This window comes from Pleurodeles waltl, chromosome 3_2, assembly GCF_031143425.1.
Source record: "Pleurodeles waltl isolate 20211129_DDA chromosome 3_2, aPleWal1.hap1.20221129, whole genome shotgun sequence".
In the NCBI taxonomy this organism is placed as follows: Eukaryota; Metazoa; Chordata; class Amphibia; order Caudata; family Salamandridae; genus Pleurodeles; species Pleurodeles waltl.
In genome coordinates, this window is record NC_090441.1 from 101,804,794 (window position 1) to 101,828,542 (window position 23,749).

Here is a 23,749-nt window from a genome sequence, read left to right on the forward strand (position 1 = left end):
CTCGTTGAAGGTAAATCAGCCCTCGTCTTGTTCAGAAGACAGGGATACGAAAGTCTAGAATACATAGCATAAATAGAAGCCATTTCTGAACATCTTCGTTCCTTAACCCGTCCTGTGCCGCGGACGTAATGGTTACGTCCTGCGGCACAGTGCTGCTGTGCCCAGGACGTAACCATTACGTCCTGGGCACACAGCCCAGAGGGAGCGCTAGCGCTCCCTCTGTGGGGACCCCCCCACACCCCCAAGTCAAGGGTCGCTCCCCTGGAGGGGCAAATTGTATTTAGGCCATTTCTGCCCGCTTTGGGGGCAGATCGGCTGATTTTAGGTCAATCTGCCCCCAAGGGGGGCAGAAAGCACTAGGCACCAGGGATCTTTTTTGTAGGCAAGGGTCGCTCCCGGGGGGGGGCAAATTTATTTTAGGCCATTTCTGCCCCCCCTATTGTTATTAGGCGATCTGCCCCCGGGGGGGGCAGAAACCTCTAGGCGCCAGGGCTAATTTTTTGTTTGTGTTTTTCTTTCTTTTTGTTTGTTTGTTTTTTTAGAGATGGGGAGCGACCCCTTAGGCAAGGGTCGCTCCCCTGGAGGGGCAAATTGTATTTAGACCATTTCTGCCCTCCTTGGGGGCAAATCGGCCGATTTTAGGTGAATCTGCCCCAAGGGGGTCAGAAACCACTAGGCACTGGGGATCTTTTTTTGTTGCGCCGTCACGCAAGGGGAGCGACCCCGTAGGCAAGGGTCGCTCCCCAGGGGGCGGGGGTGCAAATTTATTTTAGGCCATTTCTGTCCCCCATGGGGCCGGCTGAGCTAGAGGCCAAAATCCACAGGTAGGCACTTTGCAAAAAACACCTCTGTTTTCTGTGAAAAAATGTGATGTGTCCACGTTGTGTTTTGGGCCATTTCCTTTCGTGGGCGCTAGGCCCACCCACACAAGTGAGGTACCATTTTTATCGGTAGACTTGGGGGAACGCTCGGTGGAAGGACATTTATGGCTCCTCTCAGATTCCAGAACTTTCTGTCACCGAAATGAGAGGAAAAAGTGTTTTTTTTGCCAAATTTTGAGGTTTGCAAAGGATTCTGGGTAACAGAACCTGGTCAGAGCCCCACAAGTCACCCCATCTTGGATTCCCCTAGGTGTCTAGTTTTCAGAAATGTGCTGGTTTGCTAGGTTTCCCCATGTGCCGGCTGAGCTAGAGGCCAAAATCCACAGGTAGGCACTGTTTTCTGTGAAAAAATGTGATGTGTCCATGTTGTGTTTTGGGCCATTTCCTTTCGTGGGCGCTAGGCCTACCCACACAAGTGAGGTACCATTTTTATCGGGAGACTTGGGGGAACGCTGGGTGGAAGGACATTTGTGGCTCCTCTCAGATTCCAGAACTTTCTGTCACCGAAATGTGAGGAAAATGTGTTTATTTAGCAAAATTTTGAGGTTTGCAAAGGATTCTGAGTAACAGAACCTGGTCAGAGCCCCACAAGTCACCCCATTTTGGATTCCCCTAGGTCTCTAGTTTTCAAAAAGGCACAGGTTTGGTAGGTGTCCCTAGGTGCCGGCTGAGCTAGGGGCCAAAATCTACAGGTAGGCACTTTGCAAAAAACACCTCTGTTTTCTGTTAAAAAAAATGGGATGTGTCCACGTTGTGTTTTGGGCCATTTCCTTTCGTAGGCGCTAGGCCTAACCACACAAGTGAGGTACCATTTTTATCAGGAGACTTGGGGGAACGCTGGGTGGAAGGAAATTTGTGGGTCCTCTCAGATTCCAGAACTTTCTGTCACCGAAATGTGAGGAAAATTTGTCTTTTTGGCCACATTTTGAGGTTTGCAAAGGATTCTGGGTAACAGAACCTGGTCAGAGCCGCACAAGTCACCCCATCTTGGATTCCCCTAGGTCTCTAGTTTTCGAAAATGCACAGGTTTGGTAGGTTTCCCTAGGTGCCGGCTGAGCTAGAGGCCAAAATCTACAGGTAGGCACTTTGCAAAAAACACCTCTGTTTTCTGTCAAAAAATGGGATGTGTCCACGTTGTGTTTTGGACCATTTCCTTTTGTGGGCGCTAGGCCTACCCACACAAGTGAGGTATCATCGGGAGACTTGGGGGAACATAAAATAGCAAAACAAGTGTTAGTGCCCCTTGTCTTTCTCTACATTTTTTCCTTCCAAATATAAGAGAGTGTGTAAAAAAGACATCTATTTGAGAAATGCCCTGTAATTCACATGCTAGTATGGGCACCCCGGAATTCAGAGATGTGCAAATAACCACTGCTCCTCAACACCTTATCTTGTGCCCATTTTGGAAATACAAAGGTTTTCTTGATAGCTATTTTTTACTCTTTATATTTCAGCAAATTAATTGCTGTATACCCGGTATAGAATGAAAACCCACTGCAGGGTGCAGGTCATTTATTGGCTCTGGGTACCTAGAGTTCTTGATGAACCTACAAGCCCTATATATCCCCGCAACCAGAAGAGTCCAGCAGACGTAACGGTATATTGCTTTCAAAAATCTGACATTGCAGGAAAAAGTTACAGAGTAAAACGTAGAGAAAAATTGCAGATTTTTTCACCTCAATTTCAATTTTTTTTTTTCAGTTGTTATTTTCTGTAGGAAACCCTTGTAGGAGCTACACAAATTACCCCTTGCTGAATTCAGAATTTTGTCTACTTTTCAGAAATGTTGCGGTTTCTGGGATCCAGCATTGGTTTCATGCCCATTTCTGTCACTGACTGGAAGGAGGCTGAAAGCACAAAAAAACGTAAAAATGGGGTATGTCCCAGTAAAATGCCAAAATTTTGTTGAAAAATTGGGTTTTCTGATTCAAGTCTGCCTGTTCCTGAAAGCTAGGAAGCTGGTGATTTTAGCACCGCAAACCCTTTGTTGATGCCATTTTCAGGGAAAAAACCACAAGCCTTCTTCTGCAGCCCCTTTTTCCCATTTTATTTGAAAAAAACGAAATTTTCACTGTATTTTGGCTAATTTCTTGGCCTCCTTCTGGGGAACCCACAAAGTCTGGGTACCTCTAGAATCCCTAGGATGTTGGAAAAAAAGGACGCAAATTTGGCGTGGGTAGCTTATGTAAACAAAAAGTTATGAGGGCCTAATCGCGAATTGCCACAAATAGCCAAAAAAAGGCTCGGCACAGGAGGGGGAAAAGGCCTGGCAGCGAAGGGGTTAAATAACCGAAATTACTCTGTGGGAATGAAACAATGCCTTTATTTATTTTAAAATCCTCCCCACTGTATCATATCAGTCGTACAGTTTTCGCCTAAATGAAAAACTTGATCTCTAGCATTGTAATCACGAGCGTCCAGGGATGGGTCAGCGATTTCTTCACACGTTCCGTTCCTAGAACTTCACCTTAGTCCCTTTTCTACGACAACTTCTGTTTGGATGGTATCGGATAACAGAGGCGCCTTGGAACGAGAGGCGCCATATTGTTTGTTTTGGTTGCCATGGTCACCATGGCAACTAGTACAAACAACATGGCGCCCTCCATCCCGAGGCATTTTTTGTAGTAGCCAAGAGAGACCAGAACTTCTCCTATCTCTCATGAGCCGGGATTAAGAGCGCGTTGAGCTACTGGCAGGTAAGCATAGCAAAAGCATTAACCAGAAGGAGGCAAAGCACCTTAGAGACTCTCTGCATTTGACAACTCTCCAAGAGGCACATGCACCACGCAGTATTGTCAGCTGAGCACCGCCATGTTTGGGATATATCTGCCTGACAGCCTAAAAAACAACTACTGTGGTACTTGTTACCACAGTGTACAAAGAAACCGAACGCTGGGCACTTGGAGTCGACACGGTGCACTTCTGATTCAGAGCCGCGTGGAGGCTTACCATTTGTAAAGCATTTTACTCAGGGGGCGTCCTTTACAGGGCCGGATTTGGAGTTGGTGGTGTGGCGTGGCGGCAGTGAGACAATTGCCCTCCGGACCCCAATCCATGACCACCTTCATGGATTGGGGTTCGCTCTCTACCACTCACCAACAGTGCATCTCATATCTCCATAGCCTCTATCTCAAATACATTTCATTTTTTATAGTGCTAATCATATAGTTCACTCGCACTCAGCTCTGGGATTTGCACGGTACACGTTCTTTGCATCAGACACGTTAACTTTCCGCGATATTTTATGTTGAGCCAAAACTGCCACTAGACAAAATTCTGATCTCCCACCAGTATGACCACTAATCACCAGAGTTGTCTTGACATTTTTATTGTTGCCTGAAAATTGCAGAACGCACAAGGAAGTTCATGTACATTCAAACCAAAAGTCACTTTTAAACACATCGCCCCTTCCCAAAGTCAGCGCCAGGTGCGGCTGCACTTGTCGCACCGCCCTAAAGCCGGCCCTGGTCATTGTGACCACATAGAAACCAAGCAATGTAGGACGAGCTCTCGGACATCGAGATATATTCTGGTACAGGCAATGTACTCATTTGTACAAGAGCGCTGTGTAGGGTAAGGTGCAAGGGCATTTAGCGGAAATCTGTTATACATATCACTGGGTTACTAGGAACTATCACAATGACTGGATGTTCTCGGTACATAGTAGCCAGTAGAATCATATTTTGTCGGGTGCATTGAAACGCCCAATGTAACAAAGTCAATTTGGGCAAGGAGGAGACAAAAAGTGTTGAATGGATATTCTTGAACCAGTGCTTCTGAACCACTGGGAAGTTATGTAATCAGAGTAGAGCATTCATGTCTCTAGTCCCTATTCATATGGGAGACTCCAGATTTTTGAAGAAAATAATTGCTTTATTTTGGCTGTCTCCTGCTTGAAATCGCCTCGTTTCAATTGAAGTGAATGGGGGAATACAATCTCCCAATTACTTTTTTTAAATCTCCCACTTCCTTCTTCAAAAATGTTGGCATGTATGGTGGTGGTGTAACAAAGGAGTGCTTTTTTATCCTCTATCTGAAATACTTTAATACACAGATAATTTTTGAGAGAATACCTAAAAGAAAAATTACAGGAATCACATTCTTCAATTAACATAGTGAGACAATATCTTTCTAAAGAGAAAAATACCCCTTTAAGGCTTGTATATAATACCAAGGAGATGTAGAAAATAAAAAATGTAGGGACTATGAAGCTTAATATGGAAGAAACTGTGATAAGCATCCAAAGGCTTCTAAACTTTGTTCATCAGTCACGCAAACCATAACTTGTACACCAAATATGGTGTCTGCGATGTCACCCTTGATTAGGGTGACCAGACGTCCTGGATTTGATGGGACAGTCCTGATTTTTACCAGCTGTCTCTGCAGATTTAGGCAATTTTGGCAGAGGTCTTGGTTTTCAGTGAGAGTCAACTGAAACAGTGAAGGAACATTTTTATGTGTTAAAACAAAGTTCTAGTTAGCAGCTTGTCGTAGTTTGACTCTTGCTCTTGGTAAGACTGCTGGTTTAAGGAGGACAATACTTACATTTGTAGGCATCTATGCCAGTCCTACAACAAGTCGCAACTGTCGTCCCAACTCTCTCGGCTCACAAGCAGCACCTCACCAAAAACCCAAACATTAAAAGGTGATCTGTGGCAGCCTTTATGCACGGACTCAAGAGTGCAACATTTCAGGGAGTCAGAAAACGTGCCTGACACCCATTTGTGTCTATTGACCATACCAACCACTCACCGGAAGTGGAAAGTGAAGAATTATAAGTACCAGCCTGAACCTTTGCACCTAATTCTTCCTCAGGGACATTCAGGAATGTTTGCCAATTATTAAACTTTGCCGGTGTGGGGATACTGGGTGCATTCATTTATTTCATTTTCGCTAACCCACACAGGATGTCTGTTGAATGGTATTATTTAAAAAGATCATTTGCAGAGGAATAAGGTATGCTCTAAATAAAGCTTCCCTACCCTTTATTTGCCAATCTTTTGTTCCCCATACACTCCATCAATAGTGTTCTTCCGATATTTGTAACCTTCAACTGCAAGGCGGGAAACAAATTAATCGGAATAAATCAGTTTTGTGTCAGTTAGCAATATTTTCCTAATTTTGGAAGGAGGTAACCTGAAGTAATATTACTCTGCATTTTTTGTGTCTTGCCCAGAAAACTAACTAAATTTGCCTGAATAACGTTTTGGGCTCCCCACAGGTGGAATTGAACAGTGTTCCCACTGTGTGTAGTTAAATACTGGTCTATGTCTAGTGGCACGGTGCAGGTAGTAATGTCACTAGTTGTTATAGCAGAACATTTCCCCATAATTCTTTGTATTGGTGTATACATCATCACTTTCAAATACTGAATAGTCCTTCATTTCAGTTAACATAGAATCAACTGTCTGGACATACCAATCATCAGATACAACACCCGGTGTAATTACATCAGTCATGGAAATTTTGAAGACATGGAATTTGAATGACCTCAGTAGGCCCGTATATATCAAATGGAACTTTATCCCACACAATCCCATCTGGAATTAGTACAGCTGAAATGTTCACAAGGGACAAGACTCTTCGTACCTTATGTGAGGAATGATATGGAGTTCAGACTTTGTCCACAGGCTCGACAGAGGAGCGTTCAGGAAGGTAATGACCATTGATAAGCAAAAGGAAAACAGTCACAAAACCAATCCTTAGGAAAAATGTAAATAACGTCAAGGATAACCATAGATAGTTCCATGGGTGAATTAAATAGTTATTTTTAAGCCATAGATACAGCTTACGCGTCTTTGAAACAGTTTTAATTGCAGGTGCGAATGAAGTACAAGAAAAGTCATCAATGTCAAAGTAACCAGAAGCACTCTCTACAAACGTAGGAGCAGGTGCATTACCTGTGGATGGATCCACTTCGCATAGAGGCTCATAGTAGACGATGTTGTCACTTTGTATTGTGTTGGAATAGAAAACAGCCACATCTTGGACAAGTGTTGTCATTGAAGTGGTAACTGGAATCAGCATAAGCACATTTTGTGCCCTCCCCACGGTCGAGGAGGTACTTGTAGCATTGTTGGACATGCTTGTGTAGTCAGAAGTGTTGTTGTTTCTTCTTTGAAGTGGTATGTCCTGATGGGTAGTGATAGCGGACCGGGAACTAACCAAAGGACCTCTGGCTCTACTGTGCAGGATCGGCCACGTGGTGAAGTTTGACGTCGTCAATGGAAATTAATCTGTTAGCTCTAGAGCCTGGCAGCGGTGTTAAGATGACAGTTCTGGTACCTTGTATTCCCAGGGCTGGGACCGGTGCTCTGTAGGATGGACCTAATTCCTTCTTCACAATGATCTTCTCACAAACCAGATCCCCAACTTTAGGAATACAGTAGAAATTGTTGGTAAATCCCTTATTCCTAAGGTGGCAGCACTGGCAGATGATTTATCATCACAAAATTGCTGAAGCTCCTGTAAGACAGTGAGACATTCATTTATGTCAAAAGGTGCCACCAAACCAAGATCTGGGACACACATAGATATCCCAAAGAAAACCTCACAGGGAGTGCTCCCCCTAAGGATCTTCGTGGCAGATTATTCAGTGCTCTCTGGACCACATATAGGTGATGAAGCCAACTGCGGCCAGACCCTAATACTCTAGCTGTTAAGGACTGCTTTAGATCACAATTCCTCCTCTCCACAACTGAATTTCCCTCGGGATGGTATGGTAAGGAGTAATGGAGTTCAACACCCATCGTCCCCATGTTATCCCTGAATGCCTTAGAGGCAAAAGCAGGGCCCCGGTCCGAATGGAATGCTACAACTGGATATGTACTGATAAAGATCAGCAAGTCTTTGATAACTGTTTGAGCGTCAGCCGACCGCTGAGGCCATACCCACAGGAATCTAGAACAAGAATCTACAGTCACTAAGATGTATTTGAATGCATCATCAGGTTGTAGGGGACCACAATGGTCCAGGTACACATATTGTAGTGGCCTGTTGGACAATAAGATCGATGTCTGCGGTGGGCGTTTGATGTTGGAGCCCCTGATTTGCTGGCAAATGTCACAACAAAGGACATATTGTTTCATCTGTTTGTATAGACCTGGCCACCAGAAGCTTTTCTGTAAGAGTGTTACTGTGACAGAAATACCAGCATGAGCAGATGCGACACCCTCATGCGCTGCTTTGATGAGATCTAATCACTGATCTTGGTTGGGGACCACTCGATCTCCAACCCCAGGAAGTGTTGCGTAGGCAACATTCTGTGCACTGATGCGGTAAGAGTATTTTTGGGGGTATGCTTTTGGGAGAGGCTTGCCTTCAGCCAAAGCTTTCATGGCAGTCAAAATTTCATTATCAAATCTCGTCTGAAAATGAGCCACTGAAGCCACAGATTTGGTTGCTTCATCAGCCAAATTATTTCCGATAACTCCTACACGTTTGTGGCCAAATGTATGTACTGCATAGACACAAGGTAGTTTATCCTTCAGATCAGCCACCCTACCCCACAGGGTTCTGTGTTTTATGGTGTTCCCTTTGGAGTATCTAAACACTTTCAGTCGTCAATGATTAAGATAATCATTGTAAGACTGGACGCAGTAGTATGAGTCACAGACAATTAAAGTCAGTAATCCTGGCTCTGTGTGTTCTAGCGCTTAGCTAAGGGCTTTAAGTTCAGCTAGTTGGGCTGTACAGTCCCCTAGGGTCTGTGTGTAGGTATTGTGAGATTGGAAGACTCCATCCTTCATCACTCCGCTCAACAGCTGCGCAAGCGGCTGAGTATTGATGTTAGGTACCTACAGCTGTTTGTGCTGAACCATCAGTGTAAATGACAGCATGATATCTGTCAAGTGGCAAAATATCTAGAGGTGAGGAGTACTCCTGTACGTATTGGAGAAATTCTTGGGTCTGAAGTTTTGGATCAAAGATGTAATCAACATCTGTAGCAGTTAGGGAAGTTGCCCACTGAATCCAGCATGAATGTAATGCTTTAGCGTTAGGAATGCTTGCTTTGGTGACGGCCTCTAAGGCTGGAACGGGGGTAAAAACAATAACGAGTTTCCCTAGTGCAAGTGGCCTCTCCTTAATGACCGCTATCAGAACTACAGTTAGAATTTTTTCTGTGGGTGCAAAACGTTGTTCTGCATTGGAGTATAGATGTGATTTATATGCAATGGGCACTGTGTCGCCCTCGTTAAAGGTGACATAAGTGAACCCAGTGGCACCAGCCATTATTCTGATGGCCAAATTTGTTTTGTTGTCATGAATGTGCAAGTGTTTTGCTTCTAGCATGTCCTGTTGTAGTTCTCTAAGGATGCGTGTGTGCTCTACCGTCCAGTGTCTGCTTGAAAAATCAGGTTGTATTAAGTCATAAATTGGCTTGATACGTTGTGCATAGTCAGGAATGTAAGTTCTGCCAAAGTTAAAGAAACCAAGTAAAGACTGTAGTTTTTTTATTGTATTTGGTGGTTGGAGTTGAGCACATTTTTATAGAAAGTGCGTGGCCAGGCTGTTGCCCTCGTTTGATAACTCATATCCCAGGAACAATATGCTGAGAAAGGCTATTTTAGTTTTCCTAAAATTAAATTTGTAGCCAAGGGCTGCGAGTTCCAAAACAATCCGATCAACTCTGGCAAGATGAATGTTGAGGTCGTCATCTGTGAGATAGATGTCATCCACGTAGGACAACGTCTCAGGATCAATATAATGTAATATTGATGTTGCACGGGCTGAGAACAGCCCTGGGCTGTTCTTGTAACCTTGGGGCAAATGGCCGAAGCGCTTCTGCGAGCCAAATGAGAATGCACTCAGGTCCCGACTTTCGTGTGCTAAGTTCTGACTGAAAAAACTGTTGGAGATATCCAAGATTGTTTTGTATTTTTTGTGAACTATGTTGTTAGTGCTGTGCTATGTGATTTTGTATAGCGTATGTATGTGTATGACTGTTTAAGTGTCCGTAATCTAAGACTATTCTGTATGAATGGTTGGGTTTTGCAACGGGGAATAACCGGTTATTCATTGCACAGACACAGGGCTCAATTACTCCTTGGTATTTGAGCTGTGTGAGGATCTCCTCACCTGAGCTTTAGCTTCGTGTTCAAGAGGATATTGTGATTGAGGCTGGGGTGTAGACCTAATAGGCATTACATGACAAGGGAGGTCCTTGTCCCAACCTACATGATTGGGGTATAACGCAGATGCCGGCGCTAAAGCCCATTTGACAGCATAGGCTTGTTTTACCGCCTCTGGAACAAGATCAGAGGAAGAAGGCAAAATGACATCTTCCCCATGTGGGAGCTTACGGGCGTGCTCAGGTGGCCAGTACCTTTCGGCCAGCAGGATATCACAAATAATTCACTCCCAGAATATCACACCAATGGTGCACTCTTCGTCTCCCTCAATTTGGATATTTAAAACATAAACCCTGTCGGTGGGAGGACGCACCCATCCACAGTCTCAACTGCAATGTAGTCGCTAGTTGTTGTCGCATCCAGATGATCCTTTAGACTCCAGCTGATTAATTTTCTAGGCTATCCAGAATGGAATTTTCTCAGGTGCTGGTGGTGCTGGACATGCTGGTGTAGTGTTCAGAGTTCGCATCACGAACTGAACAAGTCATCTATGTAGTGTTACTAGCTCAATGTTTAATTTTCACAGGTCTGCTGCCTGTTTGTTTTGTATACCTGGGTGAGGTGTGTATGTGGCAAACATAGGCCACGTTTGTCCTTAATTACCTTAGGGACCTAATCTCATGAGTTGTACTACGTGTGGTAGGGCACCATTACACCAGTTCTGATGTTTTTGATAAGTAATCGGGATTTCAAGATATTGGTATGCTTGGTACCATTGAGGTACGTTTCCAATTCTGCATGTGTGGAATGTGAATGATCTTTGGTCTTCCTCAGGAAAGGTGACCCAAGAGTAGAATGTTTCTGTTTGGTAAACTTCACTAGCTTCTACTATGAATGTGACATCCCCGCCCTCCTCTGTTAAGCCATGCGCTACTAGGTGTAATGTTAATGCTTGTCTAGCATTCTCAGGAATGTCTATGGCGTTAGCCATATTGAGTAATGGGTAAAGAGATGGAACACAAATGGGGAGAAAAGTCCTTTAATGGTTCAAGCTCGAACAACCTACAGCCTAATTAGGTGCTCCCTGTTCAGCTGAGGAGGATCTTCCCCAAGACCACAGACTTCTCCATATAATAGTACTTTGGGTACCTGTTGTATGTGAGACAGTGATAGTCATGTAGCATGGATAGCGTTGATGGCATCTGGTAGGAATCCCTCTGACTATCTGTCTATGTGACGTGCATTTATACAGATCTGTTCAGACCCCTGACGTAGGTCTGTTCCCAAACAATAGATAGCAAAACATGCTTTGGGCGGCAATTGCATAAACAGTTCCCTCGAAAGCACAAAGTGGGAAAGTACCTAATGTGAATACCTACATCTTATCTAACTCTAGCACTGATAGTGACGCCTTAGCAGAGTGGCACTGATAGCACAAAACTAAAACTTTGTCCTAACTAAAAACAATGCAGCCATCTTGGAAACATATAGTTAAGTAATTGCGCTAAAACAGAGGAAGCTAAGTAGGGTAAAAGTCACTGGGTGGCACAGGTCTGCAAGCCAAAATGCTAAGCTAACTCCTGCTTCCCATTAAAACAAGATAGGATTCACTCAAGCTCTTATTAGAAAGCTAGTTAAATACCATATTTGATACTGGGCTTAAAAATGACTTTTTATAAAATTTTCTTAGTGCCTTATCTGTGTTTCTATATTGATGAGTGCTGTTGTTCTGTGACCCTTGCATGATGTTGAGCTGAGTGCTTCTTCTACTTTTACAAAATGTCACAGGTTTTGGCTGTCAAAATCTGGTCACCCTACCTTTGATCAGTGCTTAATTTGTAAAATAATAACTGCAGGTGCCCAAAGTTTTTCCCAGGCACCCACACACAGCATTTCTGAATGTGATAGTTGCCGAATACCAAGGGTGCTTACTCTTGATTGCACCTCATGCATCGTTAATCCACCACCAGCCACTCCTGCCTCTTTAGCTCACTCCTGTAGGTTCTTTTTCATTCCTATTTTCTTTGTTTGTCAATGTCTACCGTCTTATTCTTCCTCCTTCTTTCACTCTTTTTGTTTTTTTCTTTCTTTTCATTTGGATCAAAGTCTAATGACGTAAAATAAGTCCTGGTGCCAAGAAATATGTGTTGGTTGGCCCCATTTGCAAATATTGATTCAAATTAAGTATTGCCTATGATATGATGGATGCAAATTTTCAAATGTAAATAATCTTCAAGATAAGGTTACATATCATATTACCCCTAGCACTAAGAAAGAGATGACTATGAATGTAGTCTTATTAATTGGTTTGAATATGTATTGTTATTTATGTTGTGCTTTTACATGCTACTCATACTGGGAAGTCATAAGGCTTTGCATTTGTTGTGTGTGCATCTGCGAACAGTGACAGTTGCACTGTTGTTCATGGTCTGTTGATTCTTCCACAGCCTGCTCATTCACTTTCAGGCCCATCAGGACCTTCTTTCATCCCCTGATCCATTTGAACCCATTGCCATCTCCGTGCCCTTCCACTAAATGGTCCAGTGCTCCCCACTCTTGATTTTCACCATTGAACTTGGAAATTCACTTGGCCTCTTTCCCCAGGCCTTTTAAATTTGTCTAGTAATGCGGATTACCATTTAACTTGGCTTGGGTCGAAACATGATCAACTATACTTGCATTTGGATCAGGGATTAAATTGTATGTACTTAACTGCACAGCGTTATTTATCATTACTCCCCCCTCCCTTCTTAATGGCTGGCGCTGCGCGTCGCGAGTGAGCGACCTCTGACCTGTTTTAGGTCTTGAGCTCGCCCCCCACGTCCGCAGCACCAACCTGCTGTCTCCTGCCTCTGACCCCCACCCACGCTGCTGCTAGCGTGTTCGAGGCTTCACTTGACCCGTGTGCCGTTTTTTCCGCCGTCCTGTAAGTGTTCCTCTATTTTCAGCGCCTTGCCTCTTGCGCTTCTGCCCCCGCCGTGCCCCTTCTGATTGTGCCACTTTTCGCCGCCCTTTAGTGCGTTTTACTATTTTCCAAGCGCCTCGCCTCCTACGCTTCTGCCCCCGTTGTGCCCCTCTGATTGCTGTGTCCCCGATTGTATTCTGTGCCATTAGTGTATTTCTGTGACCATTTTCATATTGTGACTGTTTTTGAAAATTGTGCCCGACTTCTTTTTTGTGCCTTGTTTTGGTGTTTTTGCCCCTTGTGCGCTCCCCCTCGCTCTCCGCTCCCTGCTGCCCGCCCCCCTCACGCCCCCATTCGCCGCTCCCTCCCGCCTCCCGCCTGCTCCTCCCTCCCCCCTCCCTTCTTAATGGCTGGCGCTGCGCGTCGCGAGTGAGCGACCTCTGACCTGTTTTAGGTCTTGAGCTCGCCCCCCACGTCCGCAGCACAAACCTGCTGTCTCCTGCCTCTGACCCCCGCCCACGCTGCTGCTAGCGTGTTCGAGGCTTCACTTGACCCGTGTGCCGTTTTTTCCGCCATCCTGTAAGTGTTCCTCTATTTTCAGCACCTTGCCTCTTGCGCTTCTGCCCCCGCCGTACCCCTTCTGATTGTGCCACTTTTCGCCGCCCTTTAGTGCGTTTTACTATTTTCCAAGCGCCTCGCCTCCTGCGCTTCTGCCCCCGTTGTGCCCCTCTGATTGCTGTGTCCCCGATTGTATTCTGTGCCATTAGTGTATTTCTGTGACCATTTTCATATTGTGACTGTTTTTGAAAATTGTGCCCGACTTCTTTTTTGTGCCTTGTTTTGGTGTTTTCGCCCCTTGTGCGCTCCCCCTCGCTCTCCGCTCCCTGCGGCCCCGCCCCCTCACGCCCCCATTCGCCGCTCCCTCCCGCCCCGCATCTCCTGCTTCCGATACTCAGCCAGCGATCTCCTAGCCCTCAACCCTGGCCCCTCCACAGAGTGCTTCCTGGCCACCCCGAAGCACACCAAAGGACCTTTCTCCTGCCGCACCTGCAACTTCTCCTGCAACAGAACAATGAAGCCAGCAACAACCAACACAAACCACCTGCACTGCATCCTCCTCAACACACGCTCCGCACGAAAACACGCCATCGAGCTCTGGGACTTGCTCGACACCACCGCCCCAGACGTGGCCTTCCTGACCGAAACCTGGTGGAACGACTCTTCGGCCCCTGACATCGCCATCGCCATACCGGACGGATACAAGATCACCAGAAGAGATCGAACCAACGGAATCGGAGGAGGGATAGCCATCGCTCACAAATCTTCCCTCAAGATCCACACCCACACAGACGACACTCTCAAGACAGCCGAACACCTCCACTTCCAGATTCACACGGACCCCAACACTACCCTCAGAGGAACCCTCATATACCGCCCTCCAGGACCAAGAGCCCCCTTCAGCGACACCGTCTCCGACCTCGCTAGCACCCACGCCCTCGCCTCTCCCGACTACATCCTCCTGGGAGACCTAAACTTCCACCTGGAAAACAACAACGACGCCAACTCCGCATCACTGACCACCAACCTCCTCAACCTCGGACTCCGTCAACTGGTCAACACTCCCACCCACATCGCCGGACACACACTTGACCCCCTCTTCACCTCAAGCAACCACATCTCTTTCAGCCACACCTCCGAACTCCACTGGACCGACCATCACTGCGTCCATTTTACCTTCAAGAAAAACACCGAACACCACCGCATCCCTCTACCGCCTCACCGCCGCTGGTGAAAAGTCACTGAAGACGAACTGACCAGCACCCTCGCCAAAAACCCACCACCCGACCCCGCCGACCCGAGCGCCGCCGCCATCAACCTCCATCAATGGATCCTCGACTGCGCCAACACCTTAGCTCCACTCAAGAAACCCACCGGCAACCAAGAAAAGAAAAAAACAGCCTGGTTCAGAGACGAACTGACCACCTCCAAACGCACCTGCCAGAAACTCAAGAAGAAATGGATCCTCGAGCGCACACCCGACAACATCGCTACCCTCAAGGACGCCAACCGTGATCACCACCGACGGATCCGACTCGCCAAGCGCGCCCACTTCACAGAACGCCTCAACAACAACACCCACGACTGTAAAGAACTCTTCGGCATCGTGAAGGAACTCTCCAACCCTAACGCCAACATCAACGACGTCCCTCCCTCCCAAAAACTCTGCGACGACCTCTCCACCTTCTTCCACCAGAAAATCACAGCCATCCACGACAGCTTCAACACCACACCTCCGCCAGACCCCACCCCCGACGACTCCTCCCACGCCTACCGCCTCACCGCCTGGACCCAAGTAGACGACGCCGGAACCCTCACAACCATGAATTCCATCCACTCAGGCTCTCTCACGGACCCGTGCCCACATCACGTATTCAACAAAGCCGACGCCATCATCGCCCCCAAACTCCGCAAGATCATCAACCTCTCCTTCAACACCGCCACCTTCCCGGACAGCTGGAAGCACGCAGAAATCCAACCCCTCCTCAAGAAACCTAAGGCTGACCCCAACGATCTCAAAAACTTCCTACCGATCTCTCTCCTCCCTTTTCCAGCGAAAGTCATCGAGAAGATCGTCAACGCACAGCTCGCCCACTTCCTAGAAGACAACTCCATCCTAGACTCCTCTCAATCTGGATTCAGACGAAACCACAGCACTGAGACCGCACTCCTCGCCGCCACAGATGACATCAGACAACAAATGGACAACGGCGAAACCTCAGCCCTCATCCTCCTCGACCTATCAGCTGCTTTCGACACAGTATGCCACCGCACCCTAGTAACCCGTCTCCAAGAAGCCGGCATCCAAGACAAAGCCCTCAACTGGATCTCATCCTTCCTCTCCGACAGAACCCAGAGAGTCCGACTCTCCCCTTTCCGCTCCAAAGCCACCAACCTCATCTGTGGCGTCCCCCAAGGCTCCTCTCTTAGCCCGACGCTGTTCAACGTCTACATGGCCCCCCTCGCACAATTGGCCCGTCAACACAACCTCAGCATCATCTCCTACGCCGACGACACCCAGCTCGTCCTCTCCCTGACCAAAGACCCGCTCACCGCCAAAACCAACCTCCACAAGGGACTGAAATCCATCGCCGAGTGGATGAACAACAGCCGCCTGAAGCTCAACTCCGACAAGACGGAAGTCCTCATCCTCGGACGCACCCCCTCGGCCTGGAACGACTCCTGGTGGCCCACAGCCCTCGGCCCCCCACCCACCCCTGCCAGCCACGCAAGAAACCTCGGCTTCATCCTTGACTCCGCTCTCACCATGTCCAAACAGGTCAACGCCGTCTCCTCCTCCTGTTTCAACACCCTCCGCATGCTCCGCAGGATCTTCAAGTGGATTCCAACAGGAACCAGAAAGACAGTTACTCAAGCCCTCGTCAGTAGCAGACTTGACTACGGCAACGCACTCTACACAGGCATCCCAACGAAAGACATCAAACGACTCCAGCGCATCCAGAACGCATCCGCCCGCCTGATCCTCGACATACCCCGCCGATGTCACATCTCCCCCCACCTGGTGGACCTCCACTGGCTCCCCGTGGAAAAAAGGATCACCTTCAAACTCCTCACCCACGCTCACAAGGCGCTACACAACACCGGACCCCCCTACCTCAACACCAGACTCAACTTCTACGCCCCCACACGTCAACTCCGCTCTGCCAACCTCGCCCTCGCCATCGTCCCCCGAATCCAGCGCAAGACCTCTGGCGGCAGATACTTCTCCTTCCTCGCCGCCAAGACCTGGAACTCTCTCCCCACCTCACTACGCCAAACCCAGGACCTCCTCACCTTCAGGAGACTCCTCAAGACTTGGCTCTTCGAACGCTAGCAGCACCCCCTCCCCCCAGCGCCTCGAAACCCTGACGGGTACATAGTGCGCTTTATAAATTCTCTGATTGATTGATTGATTGATTACTCACAATGGCCATCTTCTCCTGTTCGTCCTATTGTCCATGTGCTCTCAATCCATACTCATGTTGATGGCATTTTTTGATGTATCATTTGTGACTCACTTATTCTTGGAGTACCAACCACTCTTAGCTCGAATGCTCTTTTGATTTTTGATTTTTTTTTTGCGATGCAGCCAATAAGCTACCTTGTTGATTTATAGCTGACTGCTTGTTTATGCTATGTATGAGGAGACTTAGGCAGACTATGGCCCTCAGTGGTTATGCATGCACTAATAGATGCTAATTTGATTCTTAGTACGTGTCTGAATCATATGCTTCCAAGATGACTTTTATTTTCCCACTTACGCTATGATGGGTGTGTGGCATGATAACATATAGACAATTTAGTTACCTTTAGCTGACAACAAAAGCATTTTCAGAACAAAGACATTCAGCATATGGTATACGACTGGTCTTCACTGTCTCATCGTATATGGTAGATAGTGAACCACTTTAGCCATATGACGCATTCACGCTGATGTTACGTGTCATTTGGAATCAGTAAGGGCTTACGTCTAATACTTGCCACTAAGTAATAGAACAGATTTGTCCAATATCCATCCATTTGGCCAAAACAGCATCTAAATACAAACCTTATTTAGAGAAATAACATAGCAATGTAAGACCACCTGAACGAACACATCCATCCATCCCAAACTATAGCAATATTTTCATTTAAAATACAGAAAATTGACTTATATTCTTAGTGTTCAGGCAAGATCAGAAGAAACAGTAAGATTCCCTTAAAGCTGGTGTTTCACCAGGCCCATTTTCTAATTTGTAAATATCAATAGCAGCCACTGATTGCAGATTGGCAAACAATTGTCATCTGTTTAAAGCAATGTTTAGAGGCCTTGACTCGGCTGTGAGGGGAATAGTGTTATGCAAGTGACTTTAACGCTCTGTGGACAAAGGCGGAATTTCAGGCTTAATTGATGCTCATATAAAATGTATGATTCAACTAACCAGCTGATTTAATTTAAATGAACATATGTTGCAGAAAATATGTTTTGACGCTATATATTTTCAACCTTTAGCATGGATGAACTAATTGAGTGGCTTCAATTGCGAATAACCTCGTCTCTCAGACCAAGGGCGGATGACATCAAAGCCTTGTTCAGTGATCCTGCTTACAGGTAATAAGCCTGCATGCAAATCGTAGTGTGTGCTCAATGGCTACACAAGATGCACCACTCTCACTGTGATTGAAAAGTTGAAATAATACCCTACGTTGCTAGCAGTGTTTTTTTTATATTTGTAGTAATATGAGTCAGTTTTTGTGTGCAAAATGCTAAGAATGCTTCTGAGAATCCTTCACTTTGTGGGTTACAGAATCAAACATGAAAACCACAATTACATAAAAGGATTAAAACCAGGAAGACTGTTATGGTTTCAAATCTGATATGCTGTTGGTATTTCACTGTAAACCCACACAGAAACACTTATTTTCAAGGTGTACTCCTAACGAAATCCCTTAAAAATTGTCCATCGATAAGTGGAAACACGTTGACACAGAAGAGGCTGAATGAAAAGCTCGGAACTGAAATTTTAGATTTACGGGTGATACTATTGTAGACATTCACAAAGTAAAGTTTTTTTTTTTAGTATATGTTTATTTTGTCCCCAGTCTAACAGTAACCAACAGCAGTTACAATAAATAAAAACACTGCATACAGTGAAATTTCCAGCAGTCATATTATATGGATCATTATTGGCTCACAAATATTCCTGAGCACATCTAGGACTCACCCAGGCCAGATTAAACAGTGACATCACTGGGCAGTAGGGTGACCACCTGGCATTGAGGCAAATTCTGGACAGGACTATAAAAAATTCAGGACAAAGGGTCAAAATTCAGGACAAAAATTCAAGAATAAACGTCAGTTTTACAGACACACGCAAGAGAGGCCATGCCTCACTATGTTGTCAGTGCATTTATTTACTCTTTTTTAACATAGCACTATTTATTCACTGTGGTCTTTTTGTGATTGCCTCCTGGTATGCTACATTCAGGTGTCGCATTACGTCCTTGTTCAGTAGTAAATTAATGCCCTTCAGTACTGCGGCAAGGCCATCACCCCTACCCAAATCTACCCGATCTTTCCTGAAGAGAAAGTAACAGCAAAATTTTGATTATGTTTCTGAACATTTTAAAACCCCTGGCAAACAGTTTGGGAAACGTTAAGGTAATTAACCTTATGCTAGTTTAAACAAATTGAACAAAAACATCTGGCTTACCCCAACCGCCCATGGACTTTCAACTTAACGAGGCAGGGCAGATGGTGTGGGCGACAGTCTCACACCTAATGTCAGGATGTGATGTACCCATAACTTGTCTGTGGTCTCACAACACTAGAGTGTATGTCTGGGACTCTACATTTATATCAGAAATGGGAGCCCGGACTACCAACCAAAGATAATAAAAGAGGAGGATGAGCCAGTCTACTCTGCAATCTATGCCACTGCACCACTCTACACTACTGCTCTCTCTGCTACTCCATTGTATGCCACTCTACTCCACTGCACTCTATGCCACTCTACTCTGTCCCATGCCACTCCATGCCACTGCACTCTAAACCACTGTACTCTACGCTAACGCACTCTAAACAACTGCACTGTACCCCACTGCACTATACTTTGCACCACGGGGCTCTACACCACTGCTCCTATGCCACTCTACTCCACTCCACACAACTATGCCACTAACTTTAAGCCATGCTGAACAGCAGCTACTCTGGTGTACAACATTGCTAAGGGCTAAAACACATTAGCAAGGCCAATAACTCTTTCGTAGATGAGATCTATTGGCTTTGCCAATGTTTGTTAGTACTATGAGGTACCGAGGTACCTGAAAGAACTGTGAAAAATACAATTACATCATAATAAAGGCTGCTACAAAATGCGCAAACACATTTCGGTTAAATAAAAAAAAAGTGCTTTTCAAATACAGATTTGAATAATATACAGTTTATACCTAGTACTAAAAAATGTTATAACACTCCATTAAAACCACACACCCCACAGCTCACTTTGGAACACCATTACAATACCTCTCTAAAAGAAATATCTTTGCCACCAGAAAACTTCAAGTGACTCCTTTTAGTAAAGTCAATGGAGGTTTTCAAGCCCCTTTGTATTTGCAGATTTACCAGTTGGGCACATTTGCATGTCTTTAGGGAAGGAGACCCCCTGGCAAGAAGGTCTGATTCTTATCTGTCTGCCCCTCCCTCCCTCAGAGCACAGGAGACTCCCTGCCTTCCAGTCCAGCTGGGGAGACTGATCTGCCCGTAATTTCGCCCTGCTTCCGTTGTCCTTTAGGGGAAAGGCTAAAATTACGGACAAATGCTGTCCGTGAAGACTTTCATCACGGACAACGGACGGCAGGGTGAAATTACGGACAGTCCGTGAAATTTACGGACGGGTGGTCACCCTACGGGCAGTGCAACTCTTTGTTTCAAGAGCCTAATTCCTTTCCTCTTTGTAGTGTGGCTCGCACTTGTTCTGTCAGGTGCGAGTCAGGTGTTTTTTCCAGGACCGATAACAAATCGGCTAGTCAAGTTACTGGCTGTTGCAACACAGACACAGAGTTAAGGATACAAACATAGCCAATTTCACTCTACACATCATGAATCTAGGCTATACAGTACTAGAATGTTGCTATCTGCACATGCATCTTTTCCTGTCTCAGGTCTCTCCTGCTTCCCTCTATAAAGTTCTCCCTCCCATTTGTTTAAGGCGGCCTCTCATCTGGAGGATCTGTCAATTTTATTAGCATTACTTTCCAGTCTGCTACGTCTTCCATCAGCTTCTCATCACCCCAGCCTATGCCTTGGTTTGCCTTTCCTACTCCCACGGCGAAGCCCCAACTAGCATTGTTACAAAGTCAGAAACCAAATGATCACCCCTGCACCGCTGGACTTCATGATCTGATGAGTTTTGCTGCATCACAGTCCAAACCTCCTGGCTCTGCAGTCAATCCGATGTCATCTGCATGAAACCTGCATCTGTCCTCTTTTGTTTTAGGCAATGAGATGGTCTCCCTGCAAAGAGTTTAGTTAGTTTCGATGGTGTGAGGTAAATCCTACAGAGGTATTGAAACTGAACTACTTTGAACCAGACATGACTTGATATCCCCCTGATATTGGTCCACTCTCTGTCCGAAATGGTTCAGATAAGTCTGTGTCCCATATGTGTTTGGAAGCATAAAAGTGAAGTTACCATGAACCAGAAACTGTCTTTTAGGATCCCCTGACCCTACTCAGGTGATTTATCTTTTGCTTATATCAACAACATATTTTGGACATACAATAGGGAGGTGCCTGATACGGTAAAATGGTTCTGTAACGATGCATTTTCCAGCCAGAATGGAAAACGTCTTGAGTGTCAATTTGAACATATATTTATGAACAACAATCCTTGAAGTTGACAAGTATGTCTACTTTGCATTGTAGTGATTTTACATCTATAGAAGTCAGCTATTCAGTTTACTCACGGGGTAACAGATTTAAAGTACTGTGCTCCTGTCCGCGAAGGTGAAATTCATGCTTAAAATAAACTTTCCCTTGCAAGGATATGAGACTGGGTGGTCACTTTGTAAGGAGAATTATGTTTGGAAAAATTAGAAGTGAAATCTAAAACGGTATGCAGTGAGTAAGACAGGATAAGTACTATGCATTTGCAGCCTTCCAAGAATGTGAAAACAGCAGAGGCTGTGATTTAACCTACCAACAGAGATAAACACCAGAATTTTCAGAAAAGCATCGATAGGGTGAGAGAAGTCCTTTCCTACCTCGCCAACCATTTTAAAACACAAGATGGGAATGAGGAGAGGCAGACCACCAGGGTAAACAAAACACAGAAATATAATCCCAAATCAGTGAAGATTACAATCATTAAACAGAAACACATAGACATTGAACTATCTATTGCTCTCATGTATCTCAAAAAGTAATCAATTTCAGGACAGACAATCTTCTGTTTAGGATTGAGAACATGAAAACGTTCTCAATAACGTAACAAATATGTCTAGTTGTTATCCTGCCTGTTGGAGCTGGTCAACATGCACGTTTCAAAAGAAGAACATCTATCCACATTTCTGCAATCTCAGAATCCTAGATGGGTAATGTGATAGATTTTTTTTTTTTTTGTACAAAATTGCTTTCAAAAATTTTAAATCTCCCTTGAGAAATAATGTTGGTCCAGAAGGGATATCACAAGTAAATGTCAAAGCTAAGAAAGGAAACCGTGCCAAGTGGTCGACCATTTACTTGGATTCCAAGTAAAGAGGTGATGATCAGGAAATCTAGGAAGTTTAAAAGCCTGTCACACGAAAATAATAATACAGTGATATTAAATCACCTTAAATGGGTTATCCTGAAATTTAGAAGACAACTTGCAGAAGAAAACTAAAAGGTAAAGGAAAAAACATTCTTATTCTATGGTTTATTTTGCAAACTTTACAACTGTACATAATAGAAAAGGTAACCTGTTTAGATCCCAAAAAGTCTTAAAAATTCATGAGTCCTTAGAAAAGGGTACTATAAAGGGGCAAGCTTAAGTGTGCGTTGTATAAAACAAAGTATAATAGTCTAGTTTATTTTTTCAGATGTTCCAGGGCTTGTAGCTTTAATGCGTTGAGTATTAGCTGAAAATGTTCTTCATATTATATTTCCATTGATGCATGTTGTAAAAATGTGGTTATTAGTTGAGGGGGTTAGAAGCCTCACTCATGCAACAACCACAATCCTCGTCAGGGTGAACCACACAAGTCAGTACATTAAATTGTCCTTAACCCTGTGGTAGCTAGGCATAAAATCTGTCAGGCTTAATTTAGAGGCAAAGTGTAAAATATTTATGCAGCACACAAATCAAAATAAAGTGAAAATGTAGAACAAGAAAATTAGCAAAACAGCTGTTTTTAAAAAAAGAGTAAATATATTTTAGTAAATAAAATGAGATTAAAACTGACAAAAATCCAATCAGTAGAGCCGGAAATATGCAATTATAATATTTTAGGAAGCATAGCACCTAAAAGCACAAAGCACCATTCGCAGTCATCTGGTCATGCTAGACTGAGGGACAGTTAGAAGTTCAGGCCAATTGCAATGGTGTGCAGACTGGATACAGGGACCAAGTTAGTCTAGCTGAAAAAGTTACTTTCTCAAAGTCTGACTCTAAGAATCCTGAAATTTAGGATTTCTCCATTTCTGTTAGAGGAGTGCACTCTGATGCCAGCCAAGTGTCCAACACCTGAGAAGAGGAAATTGTATACCTCCCTTCCCCCTCACTCGGGTTCCTGGAATGCTCCTCCCTTCTCCTGCCAAGCCTCAAAGGAGTCTAGGATGACAAAAGACTGGTGTTAGGTTTCTTTGTGTGTGCTAGGGGTAGCCCCTATTTAAGTGCAAGTGGGGGCAGAGAACTGCTTGGCCCCACCCATCTTGTCAGGCTGGCCCACCCTGCCCACACATAAGCCCTATTGCCTCACTGTCTGGGATGGATATAAAAACCCTAACAGCAAGGTCTTATGACTCAGGACACTGGTAGCAGGCACCAAACGGTTAGGACACGAAAATGCCAAATGCCAAAAGTGGCATGTTTAAAGCTGTGACTTTAAACATGATTTTGAATTACAACTAATTTGAGACCAAACATGACATTTCTACCTGTTCCCAATCAAATGTTAGCATGTTTTATATGTAATAATGTAACCCAATGTTATCCTATGTAAAAGGTGGGTCTTGCAATAGTTAAAAAAAAACCACACACACACACACATTTAGGAGTTACCAGGACATGTAAAACTTAAAAACACACTAGTAACATTTAATTTACATGCTCTGGGTACATGTAGTACCACTTTAGTAGGAATTTATAAGTAAA

The 23,749-nt window shown here is 44.9% G+C and overlaps 1 protein-coding gene across 1 annotated transcript in view; it reads left to right on the top strand.

The window, feature by feature from the left end:
* Positions 1-3,465: 3,465 nt before the first annotated feature.
* Positions 3,466-23,749, top strand: part of LOC138286353 (uncharacterized) — a 1,286,679-nt gene continuing 1,266,395 nt past the window's right edge. The window contains exons 1-2 of the mRNA XM_069226509.1: positions 3,466-3,577; positions 17,908-18,006. Of these exons, the coding sequence (XP_069082610.1) occupies positions 17,909-18,006 (98 nt within the window). The 5' untranslated portion in view covers positions 3,466-3,577; position 17,908. The remainder of the gene's footprint in view (positions 3,578-17,907; positions 18,007-23,749) is intronic.